The 24,679-nt window shown below is 49.4% G+C and overlaps 1 protein-coding gene across 4 annotated transcripts in view; it reads right to left on the bottom strand.

The window, feature by feature from the left end:
- Nucleotides 1-24,679, bottom strand: part of slc4a11 (solute carrier family 4 member 11) — a 77,007-nt gene that overhangs the window by 32,054 nt on the left and 20,274 nt on the right. Inside the window, exon 1 of one of the 4 annotated variants that reach the window (XM_035418261.1) lies at nt 7,730-8,125. The exons of 2 other annotated variants lie outside the window; for them this stretch is intronic. Coding sequence is in view for 1 of the 2 variants with exons in the window: in XM_035418259.1 (XP_035274150.1) it covers nt 18,717-18,753 (37 nt within the window). In the remaining variant the exon portion in view is untranslated. Of the gene's footprint in view, nt 1-7,729; nt 8,126-18,716; nt 18,973-24,679 lie in introns of those variants that run through there. One more of the 4 variants, XM_035418259.1, reaches the window with a different exon arrangement.

The following is a 24,679-nucleotide window of genomic DNA, read 5'->3' on the forward strand; positions in this document are numbered from 1 at the left end:
TAGATAAGGGCTTCATTCCATACCGGCTCGTCATTCAAATTTATCGCCACTCTGAAAATGCTAGCGCAGATTTTATAAACGTACCAGATAGCCAGCTCCTGCATCTATACTCCTTTTTTTTCTCCAATTGGAAACAGGGGTTTCTGAAGCTGGACTGGCTTGCGAATGCTCAAGGACAGAACATCCATTCGCGCTGTACTGCCCGCAGTGCATCCAGTCGGAATGCTCTGGCTACGTTAAAAATACACCGCTGAGCGAGGATTCGGTTGGTCTACAGAATCTGTGACAGGATTACTAACAAGCCGACGGACCAATGACTGCGAAATAGCCTGAGCTCAGAGAATTCTGCCATCTTAGGCACAGCCAGGGAAATAAACACCACTCTTTACACCAGCTAATGCACACAGCCTATAGAGATTTCAGACGGGTAACAGGTCTGCCAATAAGAGGGGTCTAGAGCTACTTAATTCCTCCGTCTCCGTGTCACGTTGACCTGACTGAGCACACGCACCAGTGTTCAGAGCAGATGAAGCCAGAAACAGGATCTCACACGCGCACACACACACACAAACACGCACAGGCACACACACACACAGACACTGACACACACGCATGCACAGATACACACACACAGACACACACGCACACACACACACTCACCAGCACTCAGAGCAGATGAAGCAGGATCTCACACGCGCACACAAACAGGCACACACACACACACACACAGACACTGACACACACGCATGCACAGATACACACACACACAGACACACACGCACACATACACAGACACACACACTCACCAGCACTCAGAGCAGATGAAGCAGGATCTCACACATGCACAAGCACACAAACATTCACAGGCACAGAGACACAGACACGCACACACACACACACACACATGCACGCACACACAAACACATGCACACACACACACACACACACACACATACACACATGCGCACACACACACACATGCACACACACACAAACACATGCACACACACACGCGCACACAGAGGGAGATTGATGCGGTAGCACAGCCCCTGTCTGATGGGCTGCTTTGCAGCAGGGATGGAAAAAAAAGGAAAGAGTTGAATGAAGAGATGCATCAGCTTCAGGAGTCCTGAGCACAGCAAACAAACAAACACACCTCAGCCAGGCAGAGGGGCCTCTATGAATAGAACAAACAGGTTTTATCTGCTCCAGTTCGACAGTGTCTTTTGTTTGCGTGATAAAGCAAAGCTTGTCCCTCTTCCACGTGGGGCCCCAGCGTGATTATACCCCTCCGCTGCCGTGAGCCGCCGCACGCTCGGCGTGAGGGAGACGGAGAGGAGCGTGGGGCTCCACCACAAAGGAGCAGAGCCCACCTGCAGTCACACCTGTCCCCCTCTCACCCGCGCTTATGCACCCCTGTCACTCACACTCTCACTGTCACTCTCACTGTCTGCAGATGCAACTGCTGTTACTCTGATGCAGCTGCAGCTGCTGCTGCTGGGTAATGGAGGACAGGCCCGATGGTGGACCCTCTTGTGCGGCTGGGGTTAAGCTCTCTGAGTGGCTCTCTCCTCTAAATGGGATTACAGGGATTACTCACATTCTTCCCAAACTTCACAGAGCGATCTGGGTAACTAGACGTCTGATTGGTCACATAAGCCCCTGTGGTCGGCTCTCTCTCTCTCTCTCTCTCCCACTGCCGCACTCTAATTGAGCTGTGACACAGCGTTTGAAAACACCCGATTTTTAGTCTCTCATTCCACTTCATCTTGTTTTTTTTCCATGTCTGTCACTTCATAATTGCCTTCTAGTGCTTTATTATATATTTATTAATGTTTCGAAGCACAAAAAAAGCCGTCGCGCCCACGCCTCCTGGCAACCCCCGTCACTCCCCACACGCACTCCCATGATCCTTTGCTGTGCACGTGCGTGCCGGGACGAGGCCATACCGCCTCCCTCTAAACTCGGAGAGTGTGATCACCTGCGACCCTAGCAGGAAGCGAAAAGGGGCTTGCGGTGTGTGTGTGTCTCTCTTTTGCCTGTCTCTCACGGACTTCCTGTGTGGGGGGTGGGGTGGGGGGGGGGGGGTGACTTCCTGTTGCTGACTGCAGTGTCTCTCAGTGTTGACAGTGCTGCTGCACACTTTCTCAAGACCGGTACTGAATAGATCTGGCGCAAAGTCATACCTCTCTTATCAAAAACACCTCTGCCAAATAGCCAGGCCAGCTCCTTCTCCCTGCCAAGCTAAAGAGTATTTGAGCTTAACACGCAGTGTACACGCTACACAGGCTGAATGGTACTGAACACTTCCTTTACCTCCAAACTGGGCTACGCCACAAACCTGAAGGCAGTTATCTAACATACGCTATTTGAGCACGGTAACAATATAATAATAATAATAATAATAATAATAATAATAATAATGTCTTTCATTACACCTAATGCATGCACTGAGCCTCCCATCTTTAGAGCCCATATGAAATGCTTCCTGGAAAAATAGCATCATCCCCTCTTATCTCTTGAGTGCTGGTATGACAGCCAATCTGCAGCAAGGCCACATGTGACCATGTGACGTATTTTTGTGGATCACATCTAAGCTTCATATCTGTGCTGCTGATTGGCTGTCACCCCAACACCCAATAGATAATTAGTGATTCGTTTTTTCTGCCATGGCCTCAGGAGTCTGGATGATTGTTATTGTGTTCATAAATATTCATTAATTACCGTTATGGTTTATTGCCCAGTCCTTCCTCCATGAGGAATGTTTTTCCCTAAACAAGAGAGCAGCAGTGTTTCAGTACACAGAACCACAGCACTAAGGGAAAGCCAAGATGAAGTTCGACTGAGATAGAGAATGCACAACACTCTCTCAATAAAATTAAAAACACACACACACACACCTAACCTTGACGAGTGCTTGTGATATCATGACTGCTGACGGTGTCAGGGAGACTGAACGCGGGAGAAACACGGGCTGTTTGGCTGCAGCAGATGGGCTGGGGAGAGCCCAGCGTGTCAGAGCCAGAGTACGATACCGGACGCCCGCTCCACGTCCCACACAAACCCGTACGAGAGCCCCAAACAGCGGGTTCACCTCCGTTTCATTCAGGTCAGCTCACAAAACTGAGCTGAGATTCAATTAACGCGTTCAAAAAATCCAGCGAGAATACAAAGGCCATTCTAAAATTCAATAATTAAGTTTTAATTAATTTTCTAAAATGACTGAATTGAAATGGAACTGACCCCCCCCCCCCCCCACCACCCTGGTCTTTGGTTTTTTTACTAGAACCCGTCAGTGTGGAAGAGTGACACCCGCCCCCCCGACCCCCCCATTATAAATGGAATTAAACAAGGCCTCGCTGGGGCTTCTGTGTGGGCTTCACCAGAGCCTCAGCAAACAGAGCGGGAGGACAGAGCGGTGTAATGCTCGGGGAACAGGCCTTGTGGCTCAACGGTCCCGGGTTCGACTCCCAGCTGGAGGAGCTGCCGTCGCAGCCCTCGGGCCGTATGAAATTGCACACGTTCAAAAAATAGAAAACAAAAAAAAAACAATAATAATAATAACAATCTGCGTGAGTCATTCTGAACAACAGCCCCGGCTAAATGCCAAAGCGTTATAATAATTAGCGCTATTCTCTTTACGACCGCTGCACAATGACACAGCACACCAAACCAACTGGTTTCGCTTAATCAGTCCTCACCCCATAAGAACATGGCATAATTGGTAAGACGCACGCGCACCCCCCCATCTGTGCCAACATACTACACCTTACGGCAGGGATCTTCAATAATTCTCCTTCAGTCACAATACAAATTGCTGTTTGTCAGGCAAACATTACGCTCATCGATTGAAAACGGTTCTCCGTGCCTAACTGGTGATATTGCATTTTGTGCGTTCCTGAGAGTAACTCCAACGCTCTCCACTGCTGTACGCGGCTCTGGCTAAGGGATTGGACCGTACTGCAGGCGAAGTCATCGGGGGACTAGACTGAATCCTGGGTGATAGATGTGGAATTGGAAAGGTCCCCTCAGTGGCGTGTACTCAGTGACGATATGCAAAGCGACACAAACCCACCCAAGCCGGTTTGCTTCCCCCACGAGCTTTAAAACACACTACTCTGCTCATGGAACTTGTATGAATTTGTACGGGATTTATTTATCTGGCAAGAGAGCAAGGGACAGACCAGATCACAATCCCAAGCTGTACGAAACAACATATTTGCAGACATTTGGCGGGATCTGGATGTGTCCCCACACACACCAGTCACCAGCTGTCCTAACTGGGGCACCTAAAACAAAAATGGAGGGTCTCAACACATGAATATGCATGTCCTTTCCTCAACAACAAAAAAATTACAGACCCCCTCCATTCAAAAACGTTTTTTTTTTCCGAATGAAAAAACTCTTCCTGAAAGTACAACTTTCACAATACAGACTGATTTTGGTGCAGAACTTGTCACCAGATTCATCCAATTCATCCACTGTACACAAACAGTGTTTGTTTCGCTGAAATCGGAAAGTCGTGCACGTACAAGCAAACTTTGTGATGTCACAAGTATGTCGAACCTATCATGTTCCACTATTCAAAGATATGCAAATTACAGGAGAGCAATGCGGTTAACTGAAACCTTCGTGCACAGAAAGATGACTGGTCAGTGACATTGCTAGTGACAGTTGGTGTGTTGAACATGACAGACTGTGCAGGTTTAGGGTGCAATCCCCAGGTAGGAACTTCCTTCCGCTCGTTACCAAAGGAGCCCCTTCCAAAACAAAAATGGGTGGAATTTGTTTATAAAACTGCCATGGATGGACCTGACAGCACAGAGGGAAGCCAAGGTTTTAAAATACATCTGGTGGGGTACTTTAATGACACGTGTCAAGACGAAACAATCTTTACACGTGGATATTTACACACATACAGTATACAAAACAACGATCTTCACACCTAGATCAAAGGCCTGATAGCTTGTTGGTCTATTTCTCAGTCGTCATACTAAAGTGTGAAAATATGAAACAAAAACAAGTTATTCAATAAGCCATTCAATCTGCCAAGATAACGCCCAGCACAAATGTCAAGCCTATTTCATAAATATGAATGAGAGAGTTCGGTGTAGAACGGCACTTCCGTTGTATCAAACAATTTTTCAAAGAAAACCTGTCTTATTGCCATATTTGCATTTTTGCCAGAATATTTTCTTGACCACCTGGACATTAATGATAAATTATGACCCGTTTAGTCTGGGAACACAATAGCTGACCGACATGGTAGGAAAGAAGTCCGATTCCCCTTCAAAGCAGGAGACGGCTTCCACTGTATAATTCTGTCATTCTCCAGACCCAAAAATCCACTGAGCTGGCAACCTCTTAACTGACTCTCAATCTCTGGAGAGACATGACGGATACAGGAAGTCAGTTACAGGAAGTGACCTCAGTTCAAAGCAATAGCAAACTACTTTATGACTGGGGAACGGGGGTCGATGTTAGGAACACCATAATTCATAACGCATTAAATAACGTATGTCTACTTCAATAAATATACAAGAGTTTACTCATAAAAAATAAAAAATGACAGAAGTGTATTGTAGCTGCTTGAGTCCCAAGGGGGTGAATGTCAATGCTACGCTAACAGGAGGGCTCAAGCTGCGATGACTAGCACAGTGGAGAGCTCTGCGGAAAGCAACCTGTAGATCAGGCCCTAAAGAGTAGGCTAATTTAAGAGCCGGCTAATTTACTATTACAAATACTACAAAGCCGCTGCTGCCGCCTATTCAAGGCCCTCCTGCACATGGCACCTCAGGCTAAGCAGAGCTGACCTCAGATCATTCCCAGGCTGGGGCCAAATTAAAGCTGTCTCATATGAATTGCATATTAATAATAAGTTATATTAACACATTGTTGATTTATATTAGTATAGCCTATATGCCTTATACCGCCTGTCGCTGAGGTGGATTCAGACTTGCCCTCAGGAAGAGGCTCAGACACGAGACTGACGGGATCGTGTGGGAGTTGTGACTGACGTGAGCTTCCTTGTTTCGGAACTGTAGGCGGGACAGAGGCTCATACTAGAACCAGAGACCGGCAGCCAGGACTTGCACGCACGATCGGTTGCGTTTAATAAAGCATGAGCATGCACATTTTCTAATACACATATATAATGGCATTATTGTGCTGTTTTAATAGAGGCTACAAACCTGCAATAACCCATTTCACTTCCACTCAGTCCGTCTACTGTTTTCACTCTGCTTAAATAATCCCAAAATCTCTTATAACTGTGTCTCGTTTTGCAGTGTGCGTTTTTCTCCGGGTCAACACGATAAAAATGGGTTTAAATCGAGATAATTTCTCGAACAAGAAGAACAACAACAAACTTTTAAACTTAAATTCTTACTTTACCTGTATATTGCGTAGGACACGACATAGGCTATAGCCTACATTTTAGGAATTCAACTGGCTTAAGCTCAGTGACAAATCATAAACTCCCAAAAGCATATAGCAAATGTGGACAGATCGGATAAAAACGTACATTGCACAGTCAGTATTCCGTGAATTTCAGCACAAGGAATCGAATACGCTACATTTATAGGCAGGTTCAGGTTTAAGTGAACATTGAGAAAAAAACATGATTTCTGCCCACTACATTTCTAGCTCATCAGTGACTTCTATCAATTAGTTGTGGCCAGTGATATGGAAATGCAGAGAATTCACTGTAATTTTTATAATTGATGGATGAGGATTTTGTACGGTTAACATGCACGTGAGCATTTAAATAACGAGCTCCAATTAGCTGGTAGTACAACGGATATAACATAGCAGCTTCAAGCACTCCTCAAAAATTCATTTTAATTGTAATGAAGAACTAAAATAATAGATGTGTAAGAAAGTGATCTCTGATCTCTTTATTACTCCCAAAATGACTTAATTTAACTACAGAGGAACAAATAATTAGGCTACCTCTCACATATCGAATATATCCTGACATCGAAATCAGACTGTTGCCATAAGGTTAGACTACAACCTACAGTCCTGCGTAATATTCACCAACAAAATGTGACAACCGGGCAACATCAACCCATGTATGCAACAAGTACAAAGTCCTAAATTACGATCTAAGGACCGACTGCTTCTTAATTTAAGATGGCTAACTAGGATAGTCTAGTTCAACTGGGATTACTTTGAGCATCAACGCCACTCACTAATATACTACAAATACTCTTAGCTAACTATAAAGCCAAACAAGCTACAGCTAACCCATAGACTATAACTTATTTATTTAACAACGGGTAACAAGGTGACTAGTATTAGCCAGCTAACGTTAGCTACTTCATTCTCTTCTTGCTTTCTGTAACGGCGTAGCTGTAAACTTCATTAGCCTACTTTTTTTAGACCACATTACACTCACTAGGTGGAAGTATTGTTTGGAAATTTTAGTTACACCAAGATAAATTAATGTAGCCTAGTCTATAGCTCATATCAATCCAAAGGTTAGCGGGATGCTAGCTAGCTAGCTAGCTAACGTAATTACCGTTGCTTTCCAAAAGGGGGAAGCCTATCTTAAAGTTAGCTAAACAATACTGATTGCGATCCACAGTTCCAAGCTACACAGAAAACCACAAATTAGCAATGCTAGCTAACCGGGTAACCACTTCTGCTAGTAATTGCAAGTAAGAGTGCATCACATAGCTAGTCTAGCTAGCAGCTATAGACTAGCTCGTTAAATTGGCTACGTTACCTGGCTTAGACCTTGACAGTCTTCGCCGATTTTCCTGGCATCCTTACCGTAGCTCGGTATTTATGATCGTAGACGCCTGTATGCTTGCGACCTCATTCACATTTGGAAATGAATTAACTACAAGGTGTTAGCGAGCTTGATTCATACTAAGATGATACTTGTCATTTTAAAGCCAGCGGATAGCTATCTTGTACAAGGTTAACGTTCAATAGCTTCTCTTCGTCGTGGGTCATCAAAACACTGGTGCTATCTAGATTGAAAGCTATGACGACCAGTCTTGCTAGCCACTGTGGTTGCCAAGTTCCCGTGACCTCTCGGAATTTCTAACTTTAAATGCGGCCGGTTTTCCTCAGTTGTAACAAATACATTGCGAAATAAAGTTTATAATGAGAGATCCTATTTTTTGCTGCATGCCAGCATGACAGCGTTACTGATGAGCGCCCCCCACAGTCCCCCCCCGCCCTACAAAACTGCGTATGTGTGAGTGTCTGAGTATAAATAATTGTTAAAGTCCCTTGGATCCGTGTAATTAAAACAATCATTTATAATACTGTGATGGATTTCCCAGCACATGTAGCCTATATTTCAGTATTTCACAACGTGCAATGTCATGTGTAACCTGTCATGTGCAATCTGTCCCTGTCTGTTGAGATTTATATCTCACTTAATTGAACCTGTAATTTAAATCTCAGTAAGGGAAACAAATCGTAAACATGTCTAAAAACCACCGTATTCGCCGGGTTGCGCACTGTCACAGTGATAAAAGACACAGACATCTCCCAGTATAGGCTTCTAAGATTATTAGGCAATATAATGAAAGATCCCCAGGCATCTTCTAGTTGCAAAGTCTGGATGCTGACTTGAGGAATGTTTTTTTTCTGGAATAATTCAAAGAAGATGATTGGCATGTATAGCATACTATGTGCCAGTTTATAGGTTTTCAGGACATACCTATAGAGGACAGATTTTGGCATTTTGAGGATTTCCCACACAAATAACAGCAGTAGCTGCAAGCTCTCTGTTCCTAGCTTCTGTATTCATTTAACATTTTGTGGCAAATCTTGTTGTAAATCTTTTTCACTAAGGGAAGAGTCACAGCCAGACTCTCTTAAAGGATGAAAAGTGAATCTACACTGAATTGATCCAACAGTCTTTTGGCTTTACTGACGAGGATGAAGGTTCACCTTCGACACACTGGCCCTGTCCTGAATCTAGGCCTAATTTAGAAATGGGACATGGACTGGCTGACAATAACTACCGTTCTCTTACCGCACCCCTGTTTATGCAGCAGATTATCTTTTCATCTCTCGAAGGTGCACTCCTTGCCAAAAAATCACAATGCACATTAATGCCTCTCGATGATTCCCACCAACCCCACTGGGCCGAAGACCAATTTCTCTTTTTACTTTTGTTAAAAAGTGTAAAGCAGATTAAGTGTGCCTTTAATTGCAAGACTGCAAATCCTCGCCAGGCGCTGCAAAGCAGATGGCTCGGTGTCACATGAAACATATAAGGATTTAAATGTCATTTAAATGTTATAATCTCATTATGTCCTGATTAAGCTCCCAGTCTTTCAGCTTGTGGGAGCAGTCACACGCTGCAGTCTGCACGGTGGTGTCAATGCTTTCTAACTCTAACGTAACATTATTTGATGTCAGCATCAGTAACTTCAAAATGTACATGTGTATTTTTTAATCACTCATATTTGAAGTAAAATGCATTTTTGGACCATTAAGCTAAAAGCCATTTTACAACAGCTTGTAATTTTATGTTCATATCATAAGAAAAAAACACTCGCACTAATCCTTTTATGAAACTGCTAATTTAGAACAGACAGCTGAAAAATGTTTACATTAAGAAAAATACATTATAAAAAATTAGCGTATAAAAAATAATACTTTCATTACGGCAGATCATTCACAGCCTGAACTGGAACAAAATGGCTGAGGAACAAATTATTAAAATAAGAATTAATTATGATGATTACATAGAAAATGATTCATTAGAATGTTTATCTTGTTTATCTCGCTATGGGTATTCCTTTAACGCTTCTGTGTTCTTACGTTTGTGTTTGATTTTTGGATAGTACCGTGGAAAAATTCTCGTGCAGCTCAACAGGTGGAACGCTGGTCCCGATTCAAAACCAGATACAGTGTGTGCTCCATCCAAGCACCAGAACAGTGCCTTAACAGGACAGGCAGCCCAACAGCACCTGCACGGAGATCTTCCAGCTTCTGCTGGAGGGTGAGTGTTAGCCAGCGTTCACAGCCTGAAGCCAAACATTTTGGCACGGTTATGATTCTACCGTTAAGTCTCTCATAAGCACTAATGAAGATAACAGGTTTGTCCATGGCACAGTTGTTTTATGGCTTATTTTACTTGTAGATTGCTTGTGCTTGTATTTTTCCATAGACTGCGTTGTTGCTGTTCTCGTTGTGTTAGTGTTAATCAGTTTAACCTTCAGGGTCCAAGTTGAACTATGCGGTTGTTCCCTGCACTTGGACCGGTACTTCTCTCTAGGGTTTTCGTCATACTTGTTCCTGGTTATGGTTATACACTTAGTTGTACGTCGCTCTGGATAAGAGCGTCTGCCAAATGCCTGTAATGTAATGTAATGTAGATTTCATCCTGGTGCTATTTCTAAAGCTTAGAGAACTTCACTTAACGAAGGTCAAATGTACTGATTGAAGATGTTACAGCAACAAATAGCAATCTAGGATGTTTAATATTCCTCAGGATGAAAAGGTTGAATATGTTTAATAACATGGTTACAAATTGGAGTGAGTGAGTGAGTGAGTGAGCGAGTGTGTGCGTGAGTGAATGCCTGGGTGGGTGGGTGAGTAAGTGAGTGAGTGAGTGTGTGAGTGAGTGAATGTGTGAGTATGTGAGTGAGTGAATGAGTGAGTAAGTGAGTGAGTGAGTGAGTGAGTGAGTGAGTGAGTGAGTGAGTGTGTAACTGAGTGAGTGAGTGAGTGTGTAACTGAGTGAGTGAGTGAGTGTGTAACTGAGTGAGTGAGTGAGTGAGCAGACGAGGGGGCAAAGCAAACGTATCAGGAAAGTGATGCACTGAAAGACACACAGGGGACTAAGATGGCCGCACTTAGCACTCACACAGGAAGTGCCCGGAGGCTATAAACCCAACATGCAGGAAGCCAAACCAGCGAGTGCAGTTTCAGCTTCCCCTTATCGCTGTGGAACATCAAAGCCTCTTTCTTTCACTTTCTCACGCACGCATACGCAGTTTTGTCGTGTGCCCGCTGTGACTGTCCCACCGCGCGCGCGAGCGTGTCGGCTGTTCCGGAATGTTCTTCTGGGAGCCATTTAGGAATAAGTGCTGGCCCTTGCAGCTCCAGCGTTCGCCTGGCGGTGCCCATGCCTGGCCAATCACCTTTCAGACGGGCCGCCACGGCGCATCACAGGGACGACGCACTGCGAAACGGCGGGACGGCCTGAGACGGGCAGTGGCGGGATCGGAGACTAGCGGCCGCTCGGTGCCTCCCCGCGCGGGACACACCGTTAAGCGCGATACGCCGGAAGTGTGCTGAAGCGACACTGTGCGCGCTTCCTGTCAGATAAACTGCGCCCTCACGCACATGACCCAACGCACCCATGACCCAACACACCCATGCAAATCGCGAATAACCAACATGCTGCCTGGAACACACCCATGCAAATAGCAAATAGCCAACCTGCAACCAGGAACACACCCATGCAAATAGCAAATAGCCAACCTGCAGCCAGGAACACACCCATTCAAACAGCAAATAACCAACCCCATGCAAATTGAATAACCAACATGCTGCCTGGAACACGCCCATTCAAACAGCGAATAGCCAACCTGCAACCAGGAACACACCCATGCAAATAGCAAATAACCAACCTGCAGGAGGGAACATGCCCATGCAAACTGAATAGCCAACCTGCAGCCAGGAACACACCCATGCAAACTGAATAGCCAATCTGCAGCCAGGAACACACCCATGCAAACTGAATAGCCAACTTGCATGCCGGGAACATGCCCATGCAAACAGCGAATAACCTCCCTGCTGCCAGAATGCACCATTTTAACACATCCACCTCGCACAGGCAGAGGAGACAGACAATCAAGTCCAGACAATACGTGTGTTCTACTGAAAGAATACATCAGGCAGGCTAGTGCTCAGGACCTTTAAGTATTCATTTCAAGGTGTGCTTACTCACACAACCCACACAGACTCACACTACGCACACACACTCACAGACACATACACACACACTCACACAACCCACACACACTCACACCACACATGCACACAAGCACTCATACATGCACACAACCCACGCGTATTCATACCATGCATGCACACGCAGACACACACACAAACACACAGATGCACACAGGCGCATGCACGCACACACAAATCCAAACACACGTGGGCACACACAGACACACTCACACACACAGATGCACACAGGCGCATGTGCGCACACACAACCCACACACATTCAAACCACGCATACACACACAGACACACAGACACACACACACACACAGACAGATGCACACAGGCGCATGCACGCACACACAAACCCACACACACGTGGGCACACACACACACACATACCCATGAGACACCACGCTCTGCGTATGGAGGCTTCCTGTCGGGCACGTGCCACGCCAGGTTCACACAGCCCCAGATGCCCAGGATGCAAGGTGGGCACGCCGTTGCCACGGTAGCCGAGTGCATGACAGCTTCTCCCTTTCGTGTGTCATGCGTGTGCCTGCCAGTTGCAGCGGAACGGCGCATGCGGGTTAACTGCGCCCGCGGTGCCGCGCTGCGCATGCGGAAGCGCCTCGCAAGGTTCCGCCGCAGCCACGGCGAGAAGAGCAGCTTCCTGCCGCCCCTGCCTGAGCGTGCTGCGGGCGAGCGCAGCGAAACAGGAACATCAGCATCAGACGTCTGAGAGCAGCCCTCCCCCAATCACACGGCCCAGCACGCTTCTGAGAGCAGCCCTCCCCCAATCACGCATCAGCGGCACGCTCCTCTCAGACGTCTGAGAGCAGCCCTCCACCAATCACACGGCCCAGCACGCTTCTGAGAGCAGCCCTCCCCCAATCACGCATCATCAGCACGCTTCTCTTAGACATCTGAGAGCAGCCCTCCACCAATCAGGCAGCACGTGCCTAACAACAAACAGCACAAAGCCCATGGTGATTGGTGGAAAGCTTCTGGCTATACACCCTTCAGAAGAAAATGGCTCCTAGATGAATAGCCAGGTAGTGTCCACCAATGACCAGTTTAAGAAAAACCGATCATTAAAAAATAATGTCAACTTTTAACACTGTGCATAATAGTGAAGCAGTGATGGCTTGAAACCGCACAGTCGGCTGGTTTTATGTTGGAAAATTCTTTTGTCTTGGCCCCGGAAGAAGAAAGAGAACTATAGATCCATACAGAGCTGACAGCATTCATCCACGGCATAAGTGAATGTAAATTTATGTGAAACATGAATGTTGTCAGCACTGACTGATATTATGAAAAAGCTCCAGTACGAATAGAGAAATGAAGTCCTATAATTGCTATAGCTGCTGTAACCGCTGATTTTGAGTTCCAGGGCTCCATTAAGTGAGATATTTCATTCTGTTGTGCAGTGATCTGGCTAGGAAATGAGGAACGAACACAATAGCACTCTCACTCAGTGTCTCTCTCTCTCTCTCTCTCTCTCTCTCTCTCTCTCTCTCTCTCTGTCTGTCTGTCTGTCTCTCTGTCTCTCTATCTGTCTGCCTCTCTCTCTCTCTCTCTCTCTCTCTCTCTCTCTCTGTCTGTCTGCCTCTCTCTCTCTCTCTCTCTCTCTCTGTCTGTCTCTCTCTCTCCACGTCACAGAAAACTCAAATGCCGCACGCAGTTGAGTGAAAGTGGCTGACCTGCAGTGACCCACGCCAGGCTCTGAGAACCTCACCTCAGCAGGCTGGGGGCAGAAGACTTCCCGCCATCCCGTGCCACGCGGTTCAGCGCCCCCCCCCCCACAGCTCCGCTTTCTGACTGTGCCCTGGGGCACCCCATCCCGGTCCTGGGGGGGGGCGGCCGGGGCTCCTCCACACCCCCCCGCTAATCGCCGCTTTGGGGAAGCCCGGCTGATTGGTCGCACATTGGGGCCGCCCCTCAGCCCCGGATGCGTTAGCGACGCGCCGCGCGGCCCAGAGCCCTTTGAAGAGCCGCCACTCAGGGCACCCGCTCTCCTGCTCCCGCCGCTTTAACTACCGCTGGGCACGGCGGCTCACTTTCACTTAGGCCGCAGTCTGAGGCGGGGGGGGGGGGGGGGGGGATGGGACGGGATGGGACGGGGGGAAGGGGGGGGGGGCGCGTATGCCGCTGAAGTACCCGCGCCGAAAGTCTCCGCCCTCAGCTTCGGCGGCGCGAGCCTCCCGTAGACGGGCGAACCCGAAGGTCGGAATTCATCAGCGCTGGTATCCTCGAAACATCTTGAAACAATCCCGGCTTTGCTGGGGGGAGGAATGGGCTGGGGGGGGGGGGGTGGTAGGGGTGGGGGGGAGGGGGGGGGATGCATGCTTAACATGGTATCTCAGAAACTGGAGGTGAAAGAAATGTTACACAACTTCCCATTTCTTTTTTGTTTTTTTGTTTTGTTTTGTTTTGTTTGTTTTGTTTGTTCGCCTGAAACTTTTTTCCTTATATAAGGCGGTTGGAGGTGGGGGGGGGGGGGGCTGACATGTTTTCTGCTCTGGCCTGCCCGGGTTGGAGGTGACCTATGGCAGAATCTGCCCCTCTGAGACACCAGCGTCGCCCAATTCAAAACCCCGCGTTCTGACCACCAAAGCGGCTCCCCCTGACTCCGCGTTCAGTTTAATTACGGGTTTTTTGTTGCTGTTGTAGTAACCGCGTTCAAAGAGGCGGCCTGATCTGACATCTGTGGCCAAACAGCCTGGCCCGTTCGGCCCAGCAGTCAAGGCCCCGGTAACGAGCGTCGCATTTGCATTCGCGGGCACGTCCGTGTCCAGGGGAACAGGCTTAATGTCACTGGAATTACGCGTAACAAGCGAACGTGATTTCAGCATCACCTTCGTTCCAATTTTCCCCGCCGTGCATTTCACTGATTTCAACCTCTCAACTTCTCGTTGCTGGTGTTATAATAGTGGGAGACTAAGTGGATGACACATTTGTTGTGGGGGTGGGGGGAAGGGCAAGGCTAGAATAATGTCACCTTGTGAAGGGTGACAGGATACAGAATTACAAAACAGGAAGTGGTCCTCTACCGCCATATTCTCAGTTATGAACTGCACCCTGCCGGTCTGTGGTGGCGAGCCGTGATGGGATAGGTGTAGATTTCGGGGGGGACGCAAGGGATACGTCCCCCTCAATATTTAGAACACGTGCATTTGTCAGCCTGAATTTTGTGTTTTCCTTTCCATAAATAACATAACATTTCCACCATAAATTGATGCAGAAAAGGCACAAATTTGTGCATAAAAATTCACCAGAATGCAGGAAATGAAGTGTTTGACGTTCAAAATTTCCTGGGGGAGGACCGCCAGACCCCCCCCACTTAATGCGTCCCCCCCAAAGTTCAAACGAAACCTACGCCTCTGCGTGGCGGAACCGCCGCCGTCTCCGCGGTAAAGAGTGAGAACGGCCGTGTTTTAAAGATGCCACGAAGACCAGAAAAACAACAAAAAAAAAAACTAGCCTGATGTCAAACTGACCCGTTCTGAAAGCCCCCGGGAGAGGCGGGTCTTTCAGGAGCACGGCGGGGAGAATCGAACGAAAGCGAATCCCGCCAGGGGCGCAGGGCGCCGCCGACTCCGTCTCAGAGCGGACAGAGCGGCGGCTCCTCCTGACACACACACACACACACACGGAGGCGCGCGCGCCGCCGTGCCGTGCCAGGGGGCTGCTGAAAAACACGCTTTCGCACAGTTCCGATGTTCTCGAAAATAAAAGTGTTTTCGATCGCCTGACAGTCAAAATACGTGGGCGCGCCCTCCCTGTCCTCTCTCTCTTGTTCTGAGGAGGAGCGGCAACCCTGAATTAGCGCGCTTCGCACACATCAGACCGGAAGTCAGCTGCGACAACAACAGACCCCCTCTCGTATCGTAATTGGACAGAGCGCTAAAGAAACGTCCCTATTTACGCCAGAAACGCTTTCATTAAAACGATCCGCGTTAAAAATAAAAGTTCCGTCGTGTTTTTGTGCGCCGGATTAATCGGCCTTCTCCCCTGTGATTTGCACTTTGTGTTCTCACCAGAGGGAGGAATTATCCCGCCTTTTTTCATAACTGAGGAAAGGCCATTCAAATGAGGGCATCCGGAACAGGGAACTACAAGGCACTTCCAAATTAGAGGTTGCTGCAAAACAAGGAATTCCCATCGAAAACAATCTAAATTATCATGTTGTTTTTCAAGACTTTTATCCCTTACTTCACTCTTACATGACTTGGGTAACAACACCTAATATTTATTAAATGTAGTATCTGTCCTAATATTGTTAAATACAGCATCTGTTCAAATACTGTTAAGTGCAACGTCTGTTCTCATCTCGTTAAATAAATATGTGTTATAATACCATTAAATACAGGACCTGTCACAGTATGCTGTTAATCTGCTGAGAAGGCAGCGCGGTGTCTGTTGTATTCGCCGTGAGCGCGGCTGGTGAACTCATCCCTAGCGGAAGGAGTCCCTAAATCTCGCGCGTGAAGAGGGTCTGAGGAACGACGCGCGGCGACGATCCGCGCCAAACCTCCGCCGTGGGCGCCACGGCAACGGAGCCCGCGCGCGGGAACTGACGGGAGCGTATTTTTTATCCCGAAACGACGGCCGTGAATCTCGCCTTCGTTAGCGGACGAGCTCCATCCATTCGTCACCTCGCAGGAGCCCTTTGCGAGAGAGCGGTGCCATCGCACCTCTGAGAACGTACGCCCCGATGCCCGCTGCAGCTGGGAACCTCACACGCGCTTTCGGCTTTTATCAGGCGACGATAAGCGTTTGTCGAACCCCGAGTACACCGTGTCTCTACAACACGAGTCTGTACCAATGCCTGTGCGTGAGCAGTGCTTGTGTGTGTGTGTGTGTGTGTATGTGCCTGTGCGTGAGCAGTGTGTGTGTGTGTACCTGTGCGTGAGCAGTGTGTGTGTGTGTGCCTGTGCGTGAGCAGCGCTTGTGTGTGTGTGTGTGTGTGAGTGTGTGTGCCTGTGCGTGAGCAGCGCTTGTGTGTGTGTGTGTGTGTGTCTAAGTGGAAGTGCATGTTCGTGCCTATGTATGCGTGTCTGTCCCTGTATGGGCATGGGTGTGTGTGTGTGTGCGGAGTTAAGTGTGTTAGTGTGTGTTCAGAGCATGTGTTAGTGTGTGTTGAGTTCGCATGTGTTAGCGTGTGTTGAGTGCATGTGTTAGTGTGTTCAGAGTGCATGTGTGTGTTTGTTGAGTGCACGTGTTAGTGCGTGTTCAGCGCATATGTTAGTGTGTGTTGAGTGTGTTTTAGTGTGTGTTGAGCACATGTGTTGAGCGCATGTGTTTGTGTGTTCAGTGCATGTGTCAGTGTGTGTTCAGCGCATGTGTTTGTTCAGCGCATGTGTTAATGTTTGTTGAGCGCATGTGGTTGTATGTGTTCAGCACGTGTGTGTTCAGCGCATGTGTTTGTTGAGTGCATGTGTTAGTGTTTGTTGAGCGCATGTGTTTGTTGAGTGCATGTGTTAGTGTTTGTTGAGCACATGTGGTTGTGTGTGTTCAGCACGTGTGTGTTGAGTGCATGTGTTTGTTGAGCTCATGAGTGTGTTGAGCGCGTGTGTCAGTGTGCTCAGGACAGATGGCTATGTTGAGATGAGTGTTTGTTTCTTAGCTGGGCTGTTGGAGCTGAATGCTGATGAGCGGATTGCAGATCACAGTTCCTCCCGTCCAGCCTGCTGCTGCTCCTCCAGCTACCTGATGCACCGCACGGAAACTACGCTCCCGCCATCCGACACCCCGCCAGCCCCCCGCACACGTGCAGACCCGCGCCAGCCCCGCGCCAGCCCCTCGCACACGTGCAGACCCGCGCAAGACCCGCGCCAGACCCGCGCCAGCCCCGCGCCAGCCCCGCACCAGCCCTTCCGAGGAACTCAGCCCTGAGAAACGAGCGTGTGCCCGCACGCCCGCACGCTCGCTCTCTCTCTCGCTCTCTCGCACGCCAATCTGCCTAGCGCCAAGCTCCCCGTGCGCATCCCGCACAAGGGAACGCTCAAACCTCCACCCCCCCCCCCCGCCCCCACCTCACACCCCCCACCCCCTCGGCGTGGCGTCGCACCTCCGAAACCTCTCGGAGGACTTCCTGTGCAGGCGGCTGTGAGATTCGCGGCGGCTGGTTCGAGGGCGCGCAGCGTACGGCGTTTAAATTAGCGCGGCTCGGCGCGCGGCTTCCTGCTCCCCGTGTTTTACAGGTAATCTGCTGCTTCTCTGGGAGGGAGGGGGTGCAGGGGGTCTCACATTACCCCCACCCCCGCCCCCCTTCCGTCTTGTTTTTTAAGACTAAGATGAAAGCCACAGAACAGCCCCTAGCCAGCCAACGACACACGCACCAGAACTAAACCCCCACCCCCACACCCCCCGTCACAAACAAAACACAACACCACTCTGCTCTGCACAGCTGTGTCAAAAAAAACAAGGTCCCACACTACCAACAACACACCACCCCCCCCCCCCGTCTCCAAAACAAAAAAAATAAATCCCCCAAAAATTAAAAAACTAAATTAACATACCTTTCCTCTAGCGCTACAAAGAAAAAGAAAAAAAAAACCCCAGTGGCAAAGTAGCAACTTATTTGCCCTCATAAACACCCCCCCCCCCCCACACACACCCCCTCACCCCCCCCCCCACCCCCAGCAGCAGCAGCAGCATTCTTCCCCCCCGTGCGGTGAGCCCTGGGAGGGTTCGTCAGCGCCAGCGCACGCTTCCACCCGCGGCTCGGGTTTCCGCGCGGGGAAGCCGCCGGGATGCCTGCGCTCCGGCGGGCCACTCACCGGACGGCACGAAATGGAGAACTTTGCTGGGCTCCATGCTTCAGGTGTCTTCTTCGTGGGCGCGAGCTCTCTCTCTCTCTTCCCCCTTTTCTTTTTTCTTTTCCCGCGGTCAACCCATCACCGTCGCTCCCTCCGTGTCCGAGCCTGAGCGAACGCGCGAGCACACGCACACACGCGCACACACACAACACAACACCGCTGGCTCCCAAACGCCGCTCTGGCCGCTCGCTCGGTGAGTCAGCCTGGCTGCTCGTGAGGAGGGGAGGGGAGGGGAGGGGAGGGGAGGCGGGAGGCAGGCAAGCCCACGGCCGCTGGGTCCTAATGCCCGCCTCTCTGCTCCAGCTCTAGCCTGATTACCTAGCGTAGCGGTTTCCCTGCCAGAGGTGGAGAGTCAGGAAGCACAAGTCCTGCCGCGTGTTTCTTCCACAGCCAGCTGATTTCGCCAATCAGCTCTGCCTCCTGGCTGAAGAATTCTGCTACTTGGCAAATCCAGGTGATTGGAGAAAAACACTGGGGAGGACTTTTACCTTCTGAAGCTGGAGTTTTCGCCTCCGTTCCCCAGCCGGTATGTGGCCACGCTGTTGGAGCTGTAGCCAGGTCAGCATGGCCTTCCCTGATGCACACTCTGAATGCTCCAGCTCCAGCCAGGTCAGCATGGCCTTCCCTGATGCACACTCTGAATGCTCCAGCTCCAGCCAGGTCAGCATGGCCTTCCCTGATGCACACTCTGAATGCTCCAGCTCCAGCCAGGTCAGCATGGCCTTCCCTGATGCACACTCTGAATGCTCCAGCTCCAGCCAGGTCAGCATGGCCTTCCCTGATGCACACTCTGAATGCTCCAGCTCCAGCCAGGTCAGCATGGCCTTCCCTGATGCACACTCTGAATGCTCCAGCTCCAGCCAGGTCAGCATGGCCTTCCCTGATGCACACTCTGAATGCTCCAGCTCCAGCCAGGTCAGCATGGCCTTCCCTGATGCACACTCTGAATGCTCCAGCTCCAGCCAGGTCAGCATGGCCTTCCCTGATGCACACTCTGAATGCTCCAGCTCCAGCCAGGTCAGCATGGCCTTCCCTGATGCACACTCTGAATGCTCCAGCTCCAGCCAGGTCAGCATGGCCTTCCCTGATGCACACTCTGAATGCTCCAGCTCCAGCCAGGTCAGCATGGCCTTCCCTGACCATACACGGCCGGTTATGACCTGCGGTCATCGTTTCCTGCTGTGAGGTCGCCATGATCTAACACACACGCTCAACACACACTAACACATGCGCTCAACACGCACTGAACACACAACAGGTGGCTATCTCTGTCCTCTCCATCCCCCAACACCACTGTCCTCTCAATCCCCCAACGCCACTGTCCTCTCAGTCCCCCAACACCACTGTCCTCTCAATCCCCCAACGCCACTGTCCTCTCAATCTCATCAGAGAACCAGAAGGAAAGCTTTTTTTAAAACTTTTTTTTTTTTAATGTGGAACGTATGAATTTGTGCGCTTGTCAGTCACGAGCACGTTGACGCGCGGGGCAGCTGGGACACGGACACGGATGGCGAAGGCGAAGGCTCCGCACGCGGCTGGCACACGCGTGTGCGGACAAACACAGAACGGTCCCGGCAGCCGGTGTTTGGCGAGCAAACACCCCGGTGTTTGCTGGATGTGGACGCTTTAGCCATGCCCCGAAACACCCAAGAACAGACACAGCAGAGCCTGTGCCCCCCCTCCCGCACCCCCACCCCCCTGTACCCCCCCTCTCGCACCCCCACCCCCCTGTACCCCCCCTCCCGCACCCCCACCCCCCTGTGCCCCCCCTCTCGCACCCCCACCCCCCGACACCCAAACGATCAACATTTATTTACTATGATTTGTGAGAGAGAGAAAAAGGCATTTTATGAAAAAAAAAAAAATAATAATAATAATTTTCCGCGATGGAAAAATGTCATAAATATTAGAGGATTGCAGAGATCAGAGTGGCAGCACGTGAGCTCCCTTGCTCCTGCTCCAGATGCTGGAGTTGAGCTCAGAAGTATTTTGTGAGTTTTGGATGATTCGTCTGCGTGCGGTGACTCGAAAACACCCAACTGCACCGCAAACGAGCAAAGAAATTTTTATTTTTATTTCTCTGTATCAATCATCATCGAGCCAGGAATCTGCTTCCAAAGTGGAAGGCAAAAGCTGTTGCTGAATTACTTAACATTAAGGGGGGGATGTTGAAAATAAATAACTGATGATGAGCTGGATAATTATACAGAGATAACTATCATAATAATAATCTATGTAATAAGTAGTTGTTTAGTCAGGAAGCCCATCTGTGAGTTCTTATTTACAGTAGCAGGGCTGAAGGGTTTTACGGGGATCAGTCCTGTGGTCTCTCGAGCCCCATTCACACACCCTAACCAGAGCCAAGAACACAAAGGTCCACACCACCTGTAGCTAAACACGCCTGTACCTAATACCTGCACGACAACAGTCCTACACGCTTAAGACTTGAGACCCCACATTCAACAGGTTAAGACAAGACTTAAGACTCTGCATTCCACAGGTTAAGACAAGACTTAAGACCCCACATTCAACAGGTTAAGACAAGACTTAAGACTCTGCATGCAACAGGTTAAGACAAGGCTTAAGACTCTGCATTCCACAGGTTAAGACAAGACTTAAGACTCTGCATTCAACAGGTTAAGACAAGACTTAAGACCCCTGCATTCATCAGGTTAAGACAAAACTTAAGACCCCTGCATTCATCAGGTTAAGACAAGACTTAAGACCCTGCATTCCACAGGTTAAGACAAGACTTAAGACCCTGCATTCATCAGGTTAAGACAAGACTTAAGACCCTGCATTCCACAGGTTAAGACAAGACTTAAGACTCTGCATTCAACAGGTTAAGACAAGACTTAAGACTCTGCATTCCACAGGTTAAGACAAGACTTAAGACTCTGCATTCCACAGGTTAAGACAAGACTTAAGACCCCGCATGCAAACAGGCTAACATGGCTTCAACCTTCCGGCCTACGCAGGAAGTCTTCTGTTGAGCAGAAGCTGATAGCTGGTAGCGCCGGAGCAATCAAGTAGTTTGGGGTCAAAATGAAGGCGCTCCCTCCCCTTCAACCCACCGGTTGGTTGCCACGCTACGCGCCTGCCTTCAGTTCATTCCCCCGAAATACCAACGCGGATACAGCGTCGTCACAAATCTACTTAGCAACGAGGCGCCGGGCATTCCACAGCGCGGGTTAAAACCCTTTCACTCAAAAAATTCCACAGAAGTCTTCAGGTCTTTGATTTTTTCCTTTTAATGCCTCTGAATCGGGTCTGACGTCTGACAATTGAAGATGGCCGCGGGCCAGAAAAGGCACCGATTCTAGAACTGCTGTGCTGTTTGTAGGCTACTACAAGACAATAGTAGATTGAACTGGGAATCTGAAGAATTAATGGAATGAGCAATTGATCTCAAACTGCTATAGGTCCGTTTTTTATAGTCGTACAGGAACATTCGTATGAGCTTCTTAAGGACGGTTTTTGGTTGGTGCGTCATTGTGTGACTTTAAGTCACTTGGCAACAACAAAACGAGAATTAAAATAACACTAATAAAGAAACGCATTAACTGCTCTCTGGGAATCTGGCTGTCTGGTTCCCATTCAGTAACTCAGCCCGATATTTTACTCTATAAGCAAATGTTGAAATGAAGGAGGAGGTCACTTTCAAAATATATAAATAAAAAAATTGTGAAATATTTTTTTTAAATTGCAAAATGAAATAGGAATTCTGGCACAGCAGCGAATGGATTTGATTTGTGAAAGCGTAAGCAACTCATCTGCACACGTAAATAGCGCAGCTTTCTCTGTAAATAAATCATGAAAATGAAAAAAATGTGTGCGTGAGTGTGTGTGTGTGAAAGCATGTGTGCACGTTTGTGTGTGCGCACGCGTGTGTGAAGCTACGCGTGTGTGCATGTGTGTGTGCGCACGTGTGTGTGCATGTGTGTACATGTGTGTGTGTGTGTGTGCGTGAGTGTGTGTGTGTGTGAAAGCATGTGTACACGTTTGTGTGTGCACACGCGTGTGTGAGGCTACGCGTGTGTGTGTGTGTGTGCATGTGTGTGTGTGTGTGTGTGTGTGTGTGTGTACGTGTGTGTGTGGGTGTACATGTGTGTGTGTGTGTGTGTGTGAGATAAACAGAAAGAGAGAGAGTACTACGTTAAAACTTGTATTAAACTTGCCCGGAAAAGAAAAGTGGCGCACAGAACAGGACACCGAAAATACACAGGGGTGCACAGGGGTGCACAGGGGTACACAGGGGTGCACAGGGGTGCACAGGGGTACACAGGGGTGCACGAGGAACCCGGTTCACGCTGAACCTTCATCATCTTTATTCAGCGCCGAGGGCTTGGTGTTCGTTTCCGCGGCCTGCCCAGGGCTAGGAGCGTCCATGCTAACGAAACGGCGGTCGCGCGCGCGGTCCGGTGCGCATCTTAACGAGTGTCGGGGTCTTACACGGATCGCTGGCGGGCACGGACGGGACCGCGGGGAGATCCCGCGAGGGGGGGGGGGGGGGCGCTGAATGTTACCGCCGTGTTAAGGTCCCCTCGGCGGCGGGAAAGGGGCAGGTGAACGCGGAGCAGGTGGCTCTGGGTAAGTTCGGCTAACGCGCGCGCTGTCTCCTGCTAATCCCGCGGCTGCTGAGCATCTGATTTGCTTGTCGATAAGAAAAAGGAAAAAAAAACGTATTCTCGGAAATGAACTCCGCGCCGACCCCTCGTCCAGATCTGCGCCACCGGATCAGCACCCCTCCTGCTGGTGACTGAATTTTAAGTTGCAGCTCTGCACAAAAACGTGCAGCTTTTTTTTAACGGCCCCCCCAGGAAGAAATAAAGGAGTCTAAGAACCAGACATACCCTGAAGTTTTTTTTGAGGCTTCTTGCAAGACTTTGGCACGCTGGAATTGTTGGCACGCGCAAAACAAGCGCGAGAAAAGCGAGTTCGACCGCACATCTTTATGATGACAGCAGAGTGGTGGGCGGGGCCTAAGGCTCAGTGGACCTAAGCCCCTCCCCCTTCAGCACTGCTCCTCTCACTGCTCAGACCTGTTCTTCCTCACCTGTAACACCTGTAGCTAGGCCTCTGTATGGAGAGCAAATAGTTATGAAGGGAGGGTCAAATACAGAGGAACACCTGCACACACAGGTCAGCTTTCACCATATCTGTCAGGCGAAAGAAGTGACAAGCTGCGACCAAATTAACAATTATTATTATTATTATTATTATTATTATTATTATTAGTAGTAGTAGTAGTAGTAGTAAGTAGTAGTAATAGTTTTATTAAATATTGCGTTATTTTTTATTATTGTTTGTAAAGGATCTTTACTGTGTGATGTGCTTATCTTACATCAGCTGCCTTTCTTAAGCGGGTAAAACTGGATGCTTATCAGGGACAGAACGTGCCCGCCCACCTCTGCCATAACACCGTGGAGACCAGGGCGACCGGCGAGCCGAACACTTCACACAGACACCGGCACCTGCGACTCCAAACCGCACCGGCACCTGCGACTCCAAACCGCACCGGCACCTGCGACTCCAAACCGCACCGGCACCTGCGACTCCAAACCGCACCGGCACCTGCGACTCCAAACCGCACCGGCACCTGCGACTCCAAACCGCACCGGCACCTGCGACTCCAAACCGCACCGGCACCTGCGACTCCAAACCGCACCGGCACCTGCGACTCCAAACCGCACCGGCACCTGCGACTCCAAACCGCACCGGCACCTGCGACTCCAAACCGCACCGGCACCTGCGACTCCAAACCGCACCGGCACCTGCGACTCCAAACCGCACCGGCACCTGCGACTCCAAACCGCACCGGCACCTGCGACTCCAAACCGCACCGGCACCTGCGACTCCAAACCGCACCGGCACCTGCGACTCCAAACCGCACCGGCACCTGCGACTCCAAACCGCACCGGCAC

This window comes from Anguilla anguilla, chromosome 5 (assembly GCF_013347855.1).
Source record: "Anguilla anguilla isolate fAngAng1 chromosome 5, fAngAng1.pri, whole genome shotgun sequence".
NCBI classification, from domain to species: domain Eukaryota; kingdom Metazoa; phylum Chordata; class Actinopteri; order Anguilliformes; family Anguillidae; genus Anguilla; species Anguilla anguilla.